General features: G+C 49.0%; 8 protein-coding genes across 8 annotated transcripts; 3 read left to right on the top strand and 5 right to left on the bottom strand.

The window, feature by feature from the left end:
• Positions 1-11: 11 nt before the first annotated feature.
• Positions 12-3,038, bottom strand: Bathy06g03710 (unknown protein; the record flags this gene model as incomplete). The annotated part of the gene is made up of 1 exon (XM_007512761.1): positions 12-3,038. One exon carries the CDS (start codon positions 3,036-3,038, stop codon positions 12-14), a length of 3,027 nt encoding a protein of 1,008 aa, XP_007512823.1.
• Positions 3,039-3,419: 381 nt separating this feature from the next.
• Positions 3,420-5,447, top strand: Bathy06g03700 (unknown protein; the record flags this gene model as incomplete). The annotated part of the gene is made up of 1 exon (XM_007512769.1): positions 3,420-5,447. The coding sequence occupies one exon, from the start codon at positions 3,420-3,422 to the stop codon at positions 5,445-5,447; it is 2,028 nt and encodes a 675-aa protein (XP_007512831.1).
• Positions 5,448-5,538: 91 nt separating this feature from the next.
• Bathy06g03690 (predicted protein) lies at positions 5,539-6,774 on the bottom strand (the record flags this gene model as incomplete). Its single annotated transcript, XM_007512617.1, has 1 exon — positions 5,539-6,774. One exon carries the CDS (start codon positions 6,772-6,774, stop codon positions 5,539-5,541), a length of 1,236 nt encoding a protein of 411 aa, XP_007512679.1.
• A 595-nt stretch (positions 6,775-7,369) lies between these two features.
• On the bottom strand, positions 7,370-10,447 carry Bathy06g03680 (predicted protein; the record flags this gene model as incomplete). Its single annotated transcript, XM_007512637.1, has 2 exons — positions 7,370-9,037; positions 9,491-10,447. The coding sequence occupies 2 exons, from the start codon at positions 10,445-10,447 to the stop codon at positions 7,370-7,372; spliced, it is 2,625 nt and encodes an 874-aa protein (XP_007512699.1).
• A 353-nt stretch (positions 10,448-10,800) lies between these two features.
• Bathy06g03670 (predicted protein) lies at positions 10,801-11,280 on the bottom strand (the record flags this gene model as incomplete). Its single annotated transcript, XM_007512399.1, has 1 exon — positions 10,801-11,280. The coding sequence occupies one exon, from the start codon at positions 11,278-11,280 to the stop codon at positions 10,801-10,803; it is 480 nt and encodes a 159-aa protein (XP_007512461.1).
• A 193-nt stretch (positions 11,281-11,473) lies between these two features.
• On the bottom strand, positions 11,474-12,775 carry Bathy06g03660 (predicted protein; the record flags this gene model as incomplete). Its single annotated transcript, XM_007512606.1, has 1 exon — positions 11,474-12,775. The coding sequence occupies one exon, from the start codon at positions 12,773-12,775 to the stop codon at positions 11,474-11,476; it is 1,302 nt and encodes a 433-aa protein (XP_007512668.1).
• Positions 12,776-13,017: 242 nt separating this feature from the next.
• Positions 13,018-13,860, top strand: Bathy06g03650 (the record flags this gene model as incomplete). Its single annotated transcript, XM_007512702.1, has 1 exon — positions 13,018-13,860. One exon carries the CDS (start codon positions 13,018-13,020, stop codon positions 13,858-13,860), a length of 843 nt encoding a protein of 280 aa, XP_007512764.1.
• Positions 13,861-14,084: 224 nt separating this feature from the next.
• Bathy06g03640 (unnamed protein product) lies at positions 14,085-17,039 on the top strand (the record flags this gene model as incomplete). Its single annotated transcript, XM_007512362.1, has 3 exons — positions 14,085-14,909; positions 15,240-15,542; positions 15,828-17,039. The coding sequence occupies 3 exons, from the start codon at positions 14,085-14,087 to the stop codon at positions 17,037-17,039; spliced, it is 2,340 nt and encodes a 779-aa protein (XP_007512424.1).
• Positions 17,040-17,083: the final 44 nt, after the last annotated feature.

The following is a 17,083-nucleotide window of genomic DNA, read 5'->3' as shown; positions in this document are numbered from 1 at the left end:
TCTAGAACGACTTAAATTGTTTTGACTTTCCCCCGGAAAGACATCCTCGCTTCGTGCATTTTGGCTTTACACCTTCGAAGTGCGAGGGATTTCGCGGCAACTTGCAAATACAACGTCGTAAAGACTGCTCCGATTAGAACGAGCACGTACTCGGTGAGCAAAGTTCGAATATGAACCATCCTATCTTCATTTTGCACGATGGAATATATCGAAGCGTATATGAATTCGTAGTAGCAGAACAATACTGTGAAAGTTGGCCCAACAATCGCGTCGCGCGTTTTCAAGTGCCAAAATCCCAGCGTACACGCGACGAAGATGCACACGGTCAACATCGTTCGTGCGCGTTCCAAATGCTCATGCCCCTTCATGATGATTGGCGTGACCACTCGTCCGTACCAGAAGAACGACCACCACACACCCAAATAGAAATATCTCGGCTTCGAATACTCTTTCATTCCTCCGGGAGTGAAAATAGTTTTGAATGAGAGCCAGAGCGTGGAGCCGTTACACCAAAACGCCCACAAAGGATGGATGTTAAAAAGACTCGCCAAGCGAAACAAGTGGATAAGAAAACACGCGCCATATACAACCTGACCGTACACCATCATCGCGCACCGATTGCCGTATCGAAACTCATTCATATCGTCGTCGTACCATTCTTCGAAGTAGTCATTAATTTCGTATTCGTGCATATTCGGGTTAATTGGAACCCAATACAACACGTCTGAATCCGAATGAACATCCGTAGCCTCGCACGAGCCCGAATAATTGTTTTTCGTCATCGTTCTGTCAGCTTTTGGCTTCATTTCTTTCTCGTGTTCCTTTATTTCATCTGCGACTGTTTGCAACAAAGCAATCAAAGATCTCGCATTGTCTTGAAACGGAGGAGATTGTTCGCATTGGCGAATGATGCTTCGTAACCACTCACGCATCTCATCTTCGTACATGTACCCGCTTTCCGCGAAGGAAAGTACGCTGCCGATATCCTGAATGGCGCAACGCATCGCGTGTTCGCTCCGTAAACTTCGCAAGGCGAGATGCGTATCCACAGCCATTTGTAAATCTGGTAAAATCAATGCAGGTTTCGGAATCGAGCAACGATCATCCACGGTTTCAAACTGAATCCAAAACAAACCTCCACCGGTGCCGTTGAAATTCGCCATGGAGGCGAAAGTTTCCGCCGGGAAAGTTGCGATGCCGCTCGGCGAGAACTCGTCGGCAGATATTTTTCTCGTCCCAAACGCACCGTAAGCTCGCACAGCTGTGATCGCGTTTGCACGAAAGTCCGCACCCAAACGAACCATGAATGGGCGACCAACGACAGCAACGAGCGGAGCTCCAGCTTCTTCCACCCACGCCAAGTGCGATCGATGGGTCTTGAAGACTTCAATCGATCCATCATTTCCGCGCGATCTTCGCGCATGCACTGCCTGTTCTGTCGAGGCGCGCCCGCGAGTCGAACCACCGCGCGAACGAAATCCAGAGTACGACATAAAGTTTCGCAAAAATATCGACGAATCCCTCACTGGTTTGCCGCGCGTGAAGTCGTTCTCCTTCAGCGTATCGTCCGGAATAACGAAGTCCTCTCTGGTAGCCGTATGAATTTGGCGGAAGCTTTGCCAGGACAAAATCGTCGATCCAGGAGCGATTTGAGCGTATTCAATTTGATGATCGTCGTTGGTGACGAGACCAGCTTGGCTCAACTCTTTCCAGATCGCGTTGTTCGGATTCACAATCGCCGTCCCAGCCGCCGCAGCGGCCATTTCGTTATCGACCATGAAATCTGCCGGGTGCGCGTCTACGCGTACGCGATGATTAGTGATTTCGATCGTAGACGTCCAGTCGAACTCATCGTTATTCGTGTTCATATTACCCATTGGAGATAAAAAGTTCTCCTCGAGAAGGTTGGCAAAGAACGGATTCTCCGGCGACATCATCAGTTCCTCTGGGGTGCCTTCCCTCGATTTGCGGTTGTTTTTCAAAGCCTTCTTTCTTTTCTCTGAATAATGTTGCGCGTTGGACGTCACGGCGTTGTTATTCGCGATATTCGCGATATTTCCACTTCCGCCCGAGCGAGCGCTGCCAACGTCCATCGACGACGTCCCATCGGTAGTAGTTGTATTGGATGTCTGCTCTCTCGAATGCTCGTCCATCGCCGTCGTCGTAGGCGTGCTTGTCATCATTATTGCCGCACCGCTTCTACCTTCCATCGCAGCTTTCTCTTGTCTTTTTATCTGACTCATCTCTCTGTTCTTCTTGCTCCTCTTGCATCTCAACACGTACTTCGCGTGGCACAGCGTCTTACTCTCCTCGGTAAACTCGCTCAACTTTTGGACTTTTTTACAGTAATGACACCATCGCACCTCCTCCTTATTCTTGTCCCGTTCCAAAATCACCGATTTTGCGACTCTGTGAAACTTGCACAAATACCCTTGCGCCGTGCACACCTCGCCGCAGTTCACGGCTAAACACCTTCCGCGAAACCACGCGGCGGTGTTCGCTTCGCTTCTGTTTCGTTCCGAAGCATCACTCCTACCACCACTACCACTACCGCTGCTCACGAGTGCATGACTATGCGTCGTTCTCATGGTTTCAATCGTGTTCGCGTACTGCACAGTAATCGGCGCCGCCTTTGCGTCGGCGAAAGAATCAGTCTTCTCCCTCTGTCGCATCAGCTGGTTTTGATTCCCCGACCCGTTGTCGACGCTGCCTCGATCCTCCTTGGCGTTTTCTTCTTCCTCTCCCAAAAAAGCGTGCCAAGGCGCGTTTAAGGACTCCATGCTCTTCGGTGTATTCCCGTATAATTTCTCCCACATCTTCTCGCTCAACGTCGGCATCATCGCGTTTCTGTCTTCTCTGCGTCGTCGTTGTGGGTTTTGCTCGTCGTAATCATCATCATCATCATAATTTCCTTTATTCTTCCCTCCTTTTTTCGCGATTTGTACCTTTTCTTTCGCGACGATCTCGAACGAGGACGGCGTGATCGCGTACTCCTCCGGATCCCAACTCTCTTCTTTTCCGGTCGTCGCGCTCGTCATCTAAATATAGAGTATGTGTGTATATATAAACCCCCGATTTTAGTGGAGCGTTTGATCTTTTTTTTTTGTCTAACAAAAAATCTTCTTCTCTCGTTTTCTCTCTCTTGTTGTGAAAAAAAGCAAAAAAGGTCTGCTTTTTGTTGTTTCTCGAGGATGCGAAAAAACGCACTTTCTTCTGTGTTCGTGTGATGTCTTTCTCTCGTTTTTACTACGCTCGTCGCGTTTTGTCGTTTTCGCGTCTGATGCGATGCTGTTTTCGTCTCTGCTTTGAGAGAGAGAAACTTTTTTCCCCCAAAAACACAAGGGAGCGCTCTGTTCTCTCTCTCTCTCTCTCTCTCTCTCTCTCTAAGGGAGAGAGACTTTGAGACGAGACGAAGAACGATGGAGCGCCTCCTCGTCGGCCGGGGCGCGTCGTACCGGGGGGCAGCGGCGGCGCCGTCCTCCTCCTCTTGGGTCTTCTTCGCGTGTCTTTTCTTTCTCGCGTGTTTCTTCGTTCTGTTGGGGAAAGGTGCGGAAAAACTCGAATCTTTCGCCATCGAAACGACGGGAAGAGACGAGTCGGTGGTCGAATACAACTCGGTGTTGGCGAGAGCGCACGGGACGGACGCGCCGAGGATTTTTTCCGGCGGTGGCGTCGTGGATAAAATAAAAGAGGCGAGGGAGACGTTTTGGAAATCGGTTTTCGTGATGACGAGAGGGAAAGAGGAGGAAGAGGAGGAGGAGGAGAGCATCGATGGAATATCCAAGAAGAAGGTAATGAGACAACAACAACAAGACGAGGATTTCGATGAAGAGGAAGAATCCGCGACGAACGCGGACGATCCTTCGCTTATGAAAGCAGAGTTGCCGAAATCGTACGAGAAGGCGTTGCGGAAAGACATCGAGAAGATGTTGCGAAAGATGCCAAAGTTTACGAACAAGACGCTGAAGTCGTCGTCTGCAGGATGTTTAAGAGACGACGCGTACTCGAAGAGTAATAGTTTTGGGGGTGGTGGCGTGACGAGCGCGAACGTGCCAACGTTGGAGATATTTCCGAATGCGAACGCGAGGAGTTGGCCGGGGGTAAATACGGACGTGGACTTTCACGACGGCAAATTGGACGAAGTTTTAGGCATCGCCGCTTCGGCGAGCGCGAGGAGCGGCTTTTTTAGAACCGAGGAGGATGAGAAAACAAACGCACTTCCGACGTGGTATACGCACGAAAACGGTGACGGATATGCGTTTGGGCAGTTGGAAGAAGTGAATAATGACGCGATTGGATCGTGCGCGAGGAAGATTTCGGCGGCCAAAGCGGTCGAGGTGCACAAGAAAGAAACGGTATCGCAACGAAACGCGGTAAAAGCGAACGATTTTCACGACAAGAATGTTCACGAAACAAGCGGCGGCGACGAGAATAGCGAAAGTAGGAAAGTGCAGCGACTAAAGCGGATTGAAAATTTAGCGAACGACCCGTGGTTCATGTTCGTCGGCGACTCGACGACCAGACACCAGTGGAAGACGTTACTAAACACGTTGAGAGATCAAGGCTATCGAGTCGCGGCTTCGAGCGTAAAGTGGAAGAAACCGGCGGACATGGGGAAGAAAGGCGTGGACCCGTCAAAAGAGGCTTTAAAAAATCGCAAGCGAGACCAGGACGTTATTCTCATCGATAGGAAGGACTACGATAACGTCCTCGTTTTGAGTTTACGATTTTTAGTGGGAAACCACGTGGTAAAAGCGGCGGCGACGTGCGCCGATTTCGTCTTAAACCACGACTACGTCGAAGATAGATGGCCGGTGCCAGAGTTTACCGCTGTAAACGACGCAAACTTTGAGCAACAGACGACAGAAAATGAACACTTTGGTCTCGGCGACCACGAGGCAAAGTTCGCGACGCAAGCGCGTTCACTTTTACGCGGTCGCATGCCGGCAGGAACGCAACCGAGCGTCATAGTTTTGAACAGTGGCTTATGGGAACTTCCTTCGATGATTCGTGAACGTCAGTCGGAGTTTCCTTTGAAAATGGGTGGTCGACGAAACCGCGCGCATCTTCAACCAAAATTTACGGAGTACGAATCCGAAATGTTTTACGCCAGTAGGCTGTCGCAACTCATGCGCGTATTTTCGCCATCCGTGTGCGGTTTTTCCAACACACTTTTGTGGAGGTCCACGTTTAACTCGCAAAAGAAACACAAATCAAACGGCGAGTACGTCGCGAGATTTCACGAGCACGCTATGTGCGAAGCGAGGAAGAACGGCGTAAAAGTTATCGACGGGTACGCCATTCACAACAAACTCGGGAACCCAAACAAGATGATTTTAACCGCGAAAGTTCCCAAAGAAGACAAAGTTCACCCATCCGACGACACGCAAAGAGTAGTGAACCAAGCGATGCTTTCGTTTTTGTGTCCCATCAATACGGAAGAATAAAGTAAAGTTTATATAGTATCAGCAATTTAGAATAATAGACGCACGGACATACTGCAGTAGGATGTGTATTGAAAGCAAAAAATGAACAACATTAGTAACGCTTGCCTAATTCTGAAGCGGGGACAATTTTATACCGATACACTGTCGCGGAAACTTCGACGACAACTCTGTATTCTTTTTCGACTTGTCCAGGCGCCAAACCGGTCGGTAACGCAAACTTTTTCACGCGCTCGAAGAAGTTCAACTCGTCCTCTTTGAACGAATCTCGCTCGGCTCCCCCTCCTCCCCTTCCTCCGTCTACACCGACCGCGTCCTCTTTCTTCGGCGGCCAATCGCACGTCGCACCAGTTTTCTCCGCATCCACGCTCTCATCAACCGGACAATTCGCGTCCGGCATGCACGACGGATCCGTGTTTTCGTTATTCTCCACGACGCCCCACGTGTATAAATTATTCGTTCGCTTCACGGCGACGTACTCGCCTACGCTAAAAGTGTTTGTCGCAGAAAAGTGGAATCTGTAATTATTATCGCTACCAATCCAACCGGCGCCAATTCGTCTACCGTCGATATTCATGCCTAAAATGCTCGTGTTCGTGTTCTTATTCGCATTCTCCTCCTCCGGCGAAGAAGTCCCGACCAACGACTCCGCTTTACTCGGCAACACAGACTTCTGATTGACTGGAACGCTCACCGCGCTAATCGCATCCAACAAAGTATTGCTCGCATCTTTCGGTAAATCCGCGACCCGTTTCTGAATCACTCCGGCATCTGACAACGCCTTCGTCGCGCTTTCGCTCAACACGTCAATCTTAACCACCGTCGCGTCAATCTTCCCCGTCGTGGTATCCAAATTCGCCGTCGTCGTCGTCACGGAGCTGCACGCCCTCTCGATGGCATCCGCCGATCGTATCACCGCCTGACACGCGTTCATCACGTTTCTGCACGCAGAAACGACTTCTTTAAACACGTACAAAGCGGCAAAAAAAACGCTAAACACCGTCGCGCAAAACATGGACACGAGGCACAACAGACCCGCTGGTGGGACGAATTTTCCCAAGAGTTGGAACGACCTATCCATATATCGCATGGTCGCACCGTCCGCGTTTTCGTGAAACTGGTACTGTTGTTGATACCTCCTGGTACCGCTCAACTCTGAAACGCACGGAGAGAGCGGATGAGGATGCTTCATGTCCTCGTTTTCCGACCGTATCTTTATCGCCGCTGCTGACTCACATCTTCTTTTCCCCGTGGGTTTGTGTTGTCCAAAACGAACCGCTGGACGAGAAGAAGAAGAAGAAGAAGAAGAAGAGGCGAATAAAGACGACATCTGTCGTGGAGTTACTGCTGGCGTTCTCGCGTGTGGTACGTGCGTCGTCGTCGTCATCCTCCGACAAGAAAGCGGTGTGTACTAATACGAGAGAGAAGTAGGGGAAAAATGAAGCATTTGGGGAAAACAAAAGTCAAAAATACTGCAGTCTTTCTCTCTCTCTGTTGCTGCTGCTGCTGAGAATATATGCACAGAATGAGTAAACGGGAGCTGATGCAAATCCTCGAGCAGCAAGAGTGGCACGACGCGTCGATGTGGAACGAAAACGGGACGCCAATGAATCGTGTCGGTTCGAAGAGGAGGAGAGTTGAAGAAGAAGAAGAAGAAGAAGAAGGAAAGGAGGACGAGAAGGAGGAAAAGAAGGCGAGGACGACGACGACGAAAGAAGAGGAGGTGTACTTCGAGTGTGCCGGAGAAGGAGAAGAGAAGAGAAAAGACGACGAGATTCGGGAAGAAGACGTCGCGGCGATGCTGAGGAGAGAGATCGTGAACGGTTTTTCAAACGTGCTGTCCAAGATGGCTGCTCTGGAACAGAAGCTGGACGCGATTGTTGCAAACACAACATCGATAAAGAAATGATTACAACAACGAACATTCAAGTCTTCTTCCCTCTGTTCTTTAAGCCCTGGTCTTTTTCTTTCAGCGACTTCGCTCGTTCGCGACGTTCAAGGATGGTTTCTCTGTCCAACGTGACGCCTTCCCGATGTTCTTTGCACGCCCGGCGAATGATATCGCGCTGGATTTTTTTCCGCTCGTTGGATTTTTCGTCCGCAAAGACGAATTTTTTTACGCGCTCGGTGAGATCCAAGTAGTTTACGTCTTGTTCAAGCACTCGACGCAGGTGTTCACGCGTGCGAACGTTTTCTAAGTGTTTGTGTATGTCAAACGGTTCGATCTTTTCGTACGTGACCAATCGTCTCCCCCAAGTGGGCGAAAAATTTTGCAAAGAGTGCGCGACGACCCGTAAACACGGGTGAGAAGGGAAATCCGTTTCCGGATTCGTTTGTTGCACATCCGCGGGGAGAAAGAAGCACGTGCGTCCACCAACCGGTAACGTTTTCGCGGAAAGATCCATTAAATCGTCCATAATTTCGGATAGCGGATAGTTCACCGTGGACGGGATGTGATTGTCGAATCGCTCGCCGATGTTTATCATGTCTTGTTCCGTTTTACCCCGTTTGCCCCCAAACTGAGATTTGCGACCGCGCTCGCGTATACCATAAGGCGGGTCGGCAACTATGCCTTGGAAAGCACCTTCCATCTGTTTGATGCGCTTTTCTATTTTTTCTAAATCTAACGGCGCAAATTTTTCGCCGCCGCCGTTGCTGCCACTAATTCTACACCTACTCTCTACTTCATCTTCTACAACTTTAAGCAGAGGTGATTTGTGCACGTCACCACGAATCAGAAATATCGGTTTGTTGAACCCATAGTCCTTGAAATTGGTAATCACGTCCAATTTCTGCCCCGTTTTCGCGTCTACTTTACCAAACTCCAACACCCTGGGATCGATTTCAAAGCCGCACGTGAAACACCCGAGCTCCGCGGCGGCTAATAAAACGCTTCCGGTTCCACAAAACGGATCTAAAACCGGTCCACCCCTTTCTCTCTCCGCTTTAATCATGTTGCACATAATCAGCGACATGTGTGCTTCCATAGAAGTCGGTCCTAAATACCTCCGTTTCTTCAAATCTAACAAGTTCAAATGCTTCCTCGATTTGTCTTTACCGACGACGCGTCCGAAAAACATCCGCACGCCCTGGAATCCTAAATCTATTTGAACGGTCGATTTCACCTCCATAGATAAAAACTCAACTCTCGGCTGATCTAAGCTCACCTTAGATCGCGGCTCAAACGCCCCGGGTACTAAATTCGATAACCTCCGCATTACCTCGCTCTTCTCGTTGCTCCTCGTCGCGCCAAAGTCGCAACACGTCAACTTATACGTCATCGACTGATCCAACCACGCCTCGTCTTTACCTTTTCTCACGCTCGTTTTCAACTCCTCGTCATTTGTCCCGTACCCCCACAAGTGCACGATGTATTTTACCAGCGATGTTCGCGAAGCGATTTTCTCCGCGACAACGTCGGAGGGTAAATATACCAACCGAATCGGGTTGAATGTGGATTCTTCCTCTTCGTTCTCGCTTCTGCTGCTGTGCGCATCATCATCGCCGCTCCTACCACCAAACGACGATCGTATCGAAACCCACTTCAACGGGAGCGTGCATCCACATAAATTCGCAATCGCTTCAAGCTCTTGCTCGCTGTTTTGTGTGATTCAAAGAGAGACAAAAGTAAACTGTCAGTACAAACTTCTTTCTAGGTGTTAGTTTTCCCCTAAAATGTAGAGGAACGAGCTTTACGCGCGAGAGAGAAAGAAGAAGAAAGAGAGAGAGAGAGAAAGATGGAGAGGAAGGGAGAAAAGAGAGGCTGGCGTAAGCGCACCGGAAGTCGAGCAATTTCGTGTGAAAATACACGAGATAAAGACGCCCCCCGTTCTCGTCTGTTCTCATTTATTTTGTATCCGCAGTCAAAAAAATGAAGCAGCGCAGAGGAAAAATCGCACAACAACAACTATTACTATCACTACTCCAACTACTATTACTACATGAATTCAATTACAACAAACGTTCTCTCGGCCAGCTCGAAAAAGCCATCAAGCGTTCTCCTCCATAGTCTCCATCTCTCTCGTTCTTCTCGCTAAATGTTTGACGATGTCGTATCCGATTCGCGTAACCGGCATGAAGTGAACGCCGGAGCTCGCGGCGTGACCGAGCGCGGCAACCGCTCGCAGCTCGCACCGTTCAAAAATCCAGTCCCTGTATAACGCCGTGGTTAGTTCTCTCTCTTTTTGTTCGTATTCTCGAGCGAGTTTGGCTATGGGTGAACTCGGCGAGGAGAGGATTTTGGCGGATTGATCGTCTCCGTAGACGAGCTTGGCCCAAAACTCGACGTCTTTTCTATTCGAAGGCGCGCACGCGCCAATGACTAACGATGCGCTATTGCTATTACTGATCCCGCTATTAGTGGTGCTCAACACGCCTCTCCGGTTTGCACTCGACACCCACTCGTGACAACGCTCGTAATCAAAAAACGGCTGCGTGATAATCAACTCCGCGCCAGCCGCGACTTTCTCCTCTAAATATTCCGCCGATACGTTCTCCGTATTCGGATTGGCCACGACTGCGAATTTAATCTCGTCCGGAATGTCCCCATCTCGTCTCATTTTCGTCGCAATTTTAAGCATTTTCAATGCGTCCAGCTCTTTTTTCTTCTCGTCTCCGCTCACGAACAACACGTGACTGACGTTCTCGCATCCGAACGACACCATCTCCACCTGTTTTTTGAACTGTTTTTCCGTGTGAAACATCGACGCGCTTAACGTCTGCACGTGTTTCGCTTCACTCCCGAACGCGTTCCGCTCTTCCTCGGCGATGTTCACGCATCGAGGAGGAATAATATCACGATCGCTCTTGCCTTTAACGTCGTCTGAATCGTCATCAAATACCGGTAAATTCGGGTGCACGACGTGGGAAAACTTCCCGGTTTCGAACGCCTTTGATTGCGCGGACCATTTCAAAAACGGAGACCGTTCGAGAGAAATGAACGCGTTTGGTTTGTTGAATGATAACAATTTAAACGTCCCTGTCGTCGGGAAAGATGGCGGCATGATGTGGCAGAAATAGGTGAGTGTTTCGTGTGTGGTTCGTGTGCTTGTTTGAGTGAAGAATGTTGTCACAAGTACTTACTAAATAGGTATCTCTCCGCCGTGCATGTATTCGCTGCTATTAACGCTAAGCGTTGTTGGTATTGTTATTATTACTACTGTTATTATGCTCTAACTCAATCGATCTCGGTCCGTCGTCCATCATGCTTTTCTGCAACCCACCGCTCCCGCAGAATAAAACGAACGTTAATACGACGTACGTCGATCCGCTTAAATAGGCAAACGCGACGAGCGCTTCGTGCGTCGCGTCGTCCTCGGACGTCCAGTGTTTCCCGGCAGCTGGTGCGATGAACTCCTCAATCCACGGGTGAATCGATTGGAGGAAGAATCCAACCTGTTGTGAGAGGAAATGCGTGATTTTGTGAGCATTTATGTGCGTGACATCTGTGATGTATTCGCCGAAGTAAGAAAGCGCTCGAGAGAGAGAAAGAGAGAAACGAACACAAATCGTATACCTGAATTTGGTTAAAGAACATCATCAGCGACAGCGCAATCATAAACCCAAACGCGGCTCCGGCACCATTCAGGGCTATAGTTTTCCGTAACAAAATCAGCGCCGTTATGACGAGGTACGCGATGTTTAAGAACACGGAGCAGGAGATGCACGCGATGGCACCGTCGAGCATCGCATTCGCGGATTTGTTGTTGACGATGATCTTGTCGAAGACCGCGCCGTGGGAGACGGCGATGATGGAGAAAATGGACGCGATTAAAGCGTTAAACGCCCAGACGTACCACAAACCTTTGCGGCCGACGCAGGTGCAGCATCCTCCCATTTTGTTTAATTCTTTCTTCGCTCGGAGCGTAGAAAAGGTCAAGGTGTTTAATTAATGTGGAGAAGGTTGCCTCGGCAGTTTTTATGAAGTTTAACGAATACGAGCATCGAGCGAACGTTTTGATGATGTTATCTACTACTCTTCTACTACTACGCAATTCTAACATATTTCTACTCTGCTATGTATCTCGTTTTCAACTGGTGGTGGTAAAACGCGTCTTCGTCGCGGCGGTTGACGACAAAACTTTCGCCTTGGCCTCTTCGATTTTTCTTTTCAACTCGTCCATTCGTTTTTCCTCCTCGGGAACTAAACTCTCTAACTCATCTTCGTGTGATTTTTTTCCCAACACTTTCGTCTCTTGAATGTTCTCTTCGTCCACGGCTAATAACTTGTCGTAACTCGCGCGCATGTCGTCGTATTGGCGTTGGATTCTTTCGCGGTCGTCCGTTGGTTTCGAGCGGTGTTTATCCGGGTGTAAAGCGAGCATCAACTTTCTGTACGCTTTTTCAATCTCTTTACGAGGCGCGCCGAGAGGAACGCCGAGACGCTCGTAATCTGCGGCGTGTCGCAAGTGAAACAAGCGCTTTTCTCGCATCCTCTTCTCCTTTTGCCGATCGCGGTCCTGTTTGCGACTCTCAGTTTTCATTTTCTTGGCGCGAGCGAACAAGTCTTCGAGTAACAGTTTAAACGTTCTGACAGCTTCGTTGTCGCCGTACAACTCCACGCACGTTTTCGCGTCGTCTTTTTCGTTCTCGTCGCTCTCGTCGCCGTTGATTAAGACGACTTTTTGCCCGGAAAAGCCTTCGTACATCGCTTTCGCTTTCTTCCTTATTTGCGCGCGGCAGTTGCTCGATTTTTGCATTCGCTTCACATTCTCGCCGGAAGCGCCGACGAACAACTTTACTTTGTTCGTTGGAATGTATATAATCTCATTCGGTTTGCTATTGTTATTCTCGTTATTCCCATCGTCGTCGTCGTCGTCGGAGTCGTTCACCAACGCTTTCAATATCTTCCTCTGTTTCCCTTCGTCCATGTTCGCTCGCTCCTCCCGTTCTCGTTCGACTCGCTTTCGTTCCGCACGTTCCTTCTCCGCGATTTCCGGGTGTATCTCTTTCGTCATGAACGCATCCAGAGGGTCTATGTCGTCGTCGTTCTTTTCTTCTCCTTCTTCGTCGTTGATGTTAAGAGCACCATTCCCACCGGTTTCGCCGACTCGAAGACCGGCGGCGACAGAATCGTCACCTTTCCTTCCTCCTCCTCCGAATCGCTCCCCAAAGCTTCTCTTGTTGTTCATGTTGTTGTTGCCGCCGCGCGGCGCTAAAAAACTCGGGTTCGCCCCGATACCTCTCACATCACCGCTCTTTTCCTCGCCTTTCTCGCTCTTCTTTACGTAATCTTTCGCCTCCATCTCCTTCTTCTTCTTCGCCTCTAAGAGTATCTTCACTCGTTCCAATCGTTCCTTTTGTTTCCTTCTCTTCTCGTCCTCGTCCGTCATCTCTCTCTCTTTTTCTGCGCGATCAGATCGACGCGTCTACGGCGAATAACGTTTTCTGTGTTTCTGCGCGACGACGCTTGATTTTATGGACAGATGGTGAGAGAGAAAGCGCGTCTCTCTCTTTCGCATTTAGGGGAAAAGTGAAGAGACGAAGTGCGGCATTTCAGCAGTCAAAACGCCATTGGTTTTCTTTCTTTAACACCAAACACATGAAACGTTAAAAGACGACAGAGAAAGACATCATGTCCGGAGGTGCGAGAACGAGAGCGCAGAAAAGACGGATTGGGGAGCGAGACGTGTGGGATTTGATCGTGAATAACGACGATATAAGTTTCAAACACATTCTTCCGAGATTGAATGCGACCGATGTGAAATTCTTGTACGAAGTGAATACAGAGACGAGAAAGTTGGTGAAGAGATCATCTCGCACGTGGGAGTTGAAAGAGAGGTTTAAAGTGAGAGAGATGTCGTCGATATCGACTTTGGAAGTAGCGTGGGAGAATAAATCGTTGTGGCCGAGAGACTGGATAGATGAAGAAAGAGATTTCTGCTACGAAGTTGCTGAAACGAATAAACTCGAGTTGCTCAAGTGGGCGCGAGAGGAGAAAAAGTGTGATTGGGGTGCAGGGACGATTAGTTCGGCCGCAGAACAAGGTAATCTGGAAATGGTAAAGTATTGCGTTGCAAATGAGCATCCTATCGATGAGGAGGCGTGTGCATATGCTGCCGAAAACGGTCATCTCGAGGTACTCAAATACTTACGCGAAGAAGTCAAAGCGCCTTGGTATTCGAATACTGCCAATTGGGCGGCTTTAAATGGTCATCTTCACATACTCGAATACCTTGTTGAGCGTGAGTATGATCAATATTACGAATTTGCGTGTCGAAATGCAGCCATGAACGGCCACTTGGACTGTTTGCAGTACTTACACGAAACCGCCAAAGCGCCTTGGGACTCTCGCGCCGTACGCTCCGCGCACGAGAACAACCACCCCGACTGTGTACAATACCTTCTCGACAACGACTGTCCGTTACCAGACTATTGGCGATACGAACAAGGAACTTTATATCTAGGGTTTAGATAAATACGTACTACTAAGAAAGAGATAGAAATAGAGAGAGAGAGACACAAAACGCAGCTTGTAAAACAAAGAGAGAGAGACACGCATACATTCGTTCAGCTCTTTTCCCTCACAACTCTCTCTTCAATTCCTTCACTCTCGAGACATTTTTGCGCGCAACACAAAGATAAAACATCTCTCAACGCCTCGTCTTTTAGAAATAACGAACGACCGAACGACCAAGAGCGATGGGTAAAATAGATTTGCTCGAGCTTCAGTCTCGGTGTAAGAGAGACCCAGCCGGGTACCGCGAGGATTTCCTCATGCAATTGGAACACTTCAACGCGTTGCACGCCGTCTTTTCGTCCTCGTCGTCTCACGTTGGAACCGGTGTTTCCTCTTCGAAAGATCACGAAAATTTCGGCGATTTAGTCTCCTTCATCAGTCACGTCCACACGGTGTACAAATCCGAGTCGAGTTGGTTTCCGTCGCTGCTTTTAGCGCTCATCGATCAACACTTCATGCGATTGGATGTTTCGCTCCGACGAAGGTTGGTGGCGGCTTTGATTTTACTGAGAAACCGAAACTGCGTTTCGGTGAACCAAGCGTTGCCGATTTTTTTTAAACTGTTTCGGTGCGCAGATAAGCAGTTGCGAGCGTTAGTGTTTAAACACGTCGTCGCGGACGTGAAGTTGGCGAATAAAGGGAAGAAGAACGAAGCGTATAATCGAGTGGTACGGCAGTTTTTGCGAGACGCGGTAAGGGACGAAAATCCGGTGGCGGCGAAGAAGGCGCTGGCGATCGTGACGGAGTTGTACAGGAGGAACATTTGGAACGACGCGAAGAGCGTGAATTTAGTCGTCGAGGCGTGTTTTCACCAACATCCGAAGATATTAGTCGCTGGGTTGAAGTTCTTTCTCGGGCAGGACGAGGCGGCGGAGAGAGCGGCGGAGGAAGGCGGGGAGAGCGACGAAGACGACGATGGCCTCGCGGGCGGTGATAAGGATATGAACACGAAACAAGGCGGAAAGCAGCTCGTGAGTAAAGACGACGTGTTCAAGGCGTACCATAAGGTAAGTTTACGTACACATACTTTGTTTCTTTCGCTTTTGCGTTTCCTCTTCGTCTTTCGTGAAACGCGAAACACGCAAAAAACAATTCATTCGCCGATGAAGATTAAGATTAAATATTTGCTACTCTCGAGGGTGAAAGACCCCTGTGACGACTAACTAATCACCAAGATCGCCGAGGCGTGTTTGTTTTTGTGCGTTTGTGCGTTTGCGCTCGAGTTTGTTGATCATCACTTTAGTGTGGTTGTTTTAGAATTCCGATGCCTTATTAAACTGACTTCGGCTCTTTTCTTTCTTTCTATCTTTCTTCCTTAAAACGACAACACAAAACAGGGCGTCGCATCTTCCAAACGTAAGAAACAAGCTAAACTTAAACGAATGATCGCATCGGTCCGAAAACAACAAATCAAAGCCGAAGGCAACGATGGTGAAGCTCGATTTGCCGCCATGCAACTCATCGACGACCCGCAAGGTTTTGCCGAAATGCTCTTCAAAAAGCTCAAAGAAGGCGCGCAAGCGTTTGAGACGAAAATGTTGCTCTTACAAGTAGTCTCCAGAGTTGTCGGTTTGCACCAGCTGATTTTGTTGAACTTCTACCCGTTCTTGCAGAGATACATTCAACCGAACCAGAGAGATGTACGTTTTGTTTATTCTAAAGACATTTTTGCCGCGTGAGCGCGCGCGCGTTCGCGCTTGTTTGTTTGTATCGTGGCGAATGAAGCAGAAAATTCGGCGGAGCGCATTCATAACATGACGCATACAAAAACCACCGCTTAGTATTTGACGCCACGGATGATGACGAGCACGAACGCGCGCACGCAGCAAAAGAGTGCCTTGTTTTTGTTTCTTTATCATTTCATTTCCACGTTTACTCACGAATTATGAACAAACTTTCTTCCATACTTTTATCATCGCACACAGGTAACCAAACTCCTCGCCGCGGCAGCCACGGCGTGCCACGAACTCGTCCCACCAGATGCCATAGAACCGTTACTGAGACAGCTCGTCACGCAGTTCGTCCACGACAAAGCGCGACCGGAAGTCGTCGCCGTCGGCATAAACTCCGTTCGCGAAATTTGTAACCGCACTCCTTTAGTCATGACGGAAGATTTGCTTCGCGACTTGTCGCAGTATAAAAAAGCGAGAGATAAACCCGTGGCGACTGCGGCGAGAGCGTTGATTGCTCTGTTTCGAGAACTCGCGCCGAGTTTGTTAGAAAAGAAAGACAGAGGTAAAGGTGCTGATTTAGAGAAGAGCGTGAAAGCCTACGGAACGAAAGTGGTGAACGAACGCGTCGACGGCGCCGAGTTATTGCAGTTGGAGCGCATTAAACGAAAGCGGTTGGTGGCTGAAATCGAAACTATGACTGAGTTTGAAGAAGAGGAGGATGATGATGATGATGGTAACATCAATAGTAATAGTAATAGTAATAGCAATAGTAATAGCGACGATGAGGAAGAAGATGAAGAGAATTCCGAGGAAGTCGAGGATATCGAACTCTCCGAAAACGAGTTGGAAGAAAACGACATTCTTCCTGTGAAGAAGAAAATGCGCGCGAACGGTAAACTCACCTTGGCGGAACTGAAACGGCGCCACAAAATTGCCGTGTTGAAGGCGAAAAAAGTCGCCGAACGAGAAGAAAAGCTAGAAGAGGAAGAGCAACTGCGCATGATGGAAGAAGAAAATCCAATCGAACAGGAGAAAATATTCGGAGACGAAGATTTCAACAAGATCAAAGCGTTGCGCATGCAATCAAAACTGGACGAGAACTTGGACAAGATGGGCGCTAAGAAAGTAAAGAACGCGGCGGAAACTGATTTGACGCGGTTGGTGATGCGCAAAGCCGATCGGGCCTCCGAACGTCGCGTCAACCCGGACGCGTTGGCCGCCATCGGCATTCGACGCGCGCACGACAAAGCGTCTCGATTGGCTACCGTCTTAGCCGGCCGAGAAGACAACGAATTCGGTTCGTCCACCGCGAGACGTTTGAAGAAAACCGGCGGCGCTTCAAACAAAGAAAAAGCAAAGAAGAAACAGTTACCATTGGCTGCTCGCATTCACGCGGCGACGAGAAGACGCAACGCGCCCGTTCAAAAAGGCAAAAGACAATTGGGAAGATTTCGGAAAGTTTAATGTATTTTAAGGTTGTATTCAATCGACGCGGTATCGACGCGAGC

The sequence above is a fragment of the Bathycoccus prasinos genome (assembly GCF_002220235.1).
Source record: "Bathycoccus prasinos genomic : Chromosome_6".
In the NCBI taxonomy this organism is placed as follows: domain Eukaryota; kingdom Viridiplantae; phylum Chlorophyta; class Mamiellophyceae; order Mamiellales; family Bathycoccaceae; genus Bathycoccus; species Bathycoccus prasinos.
This window is presented reverse-complemented; position numbering and strand designations above follow the sequence as displayed.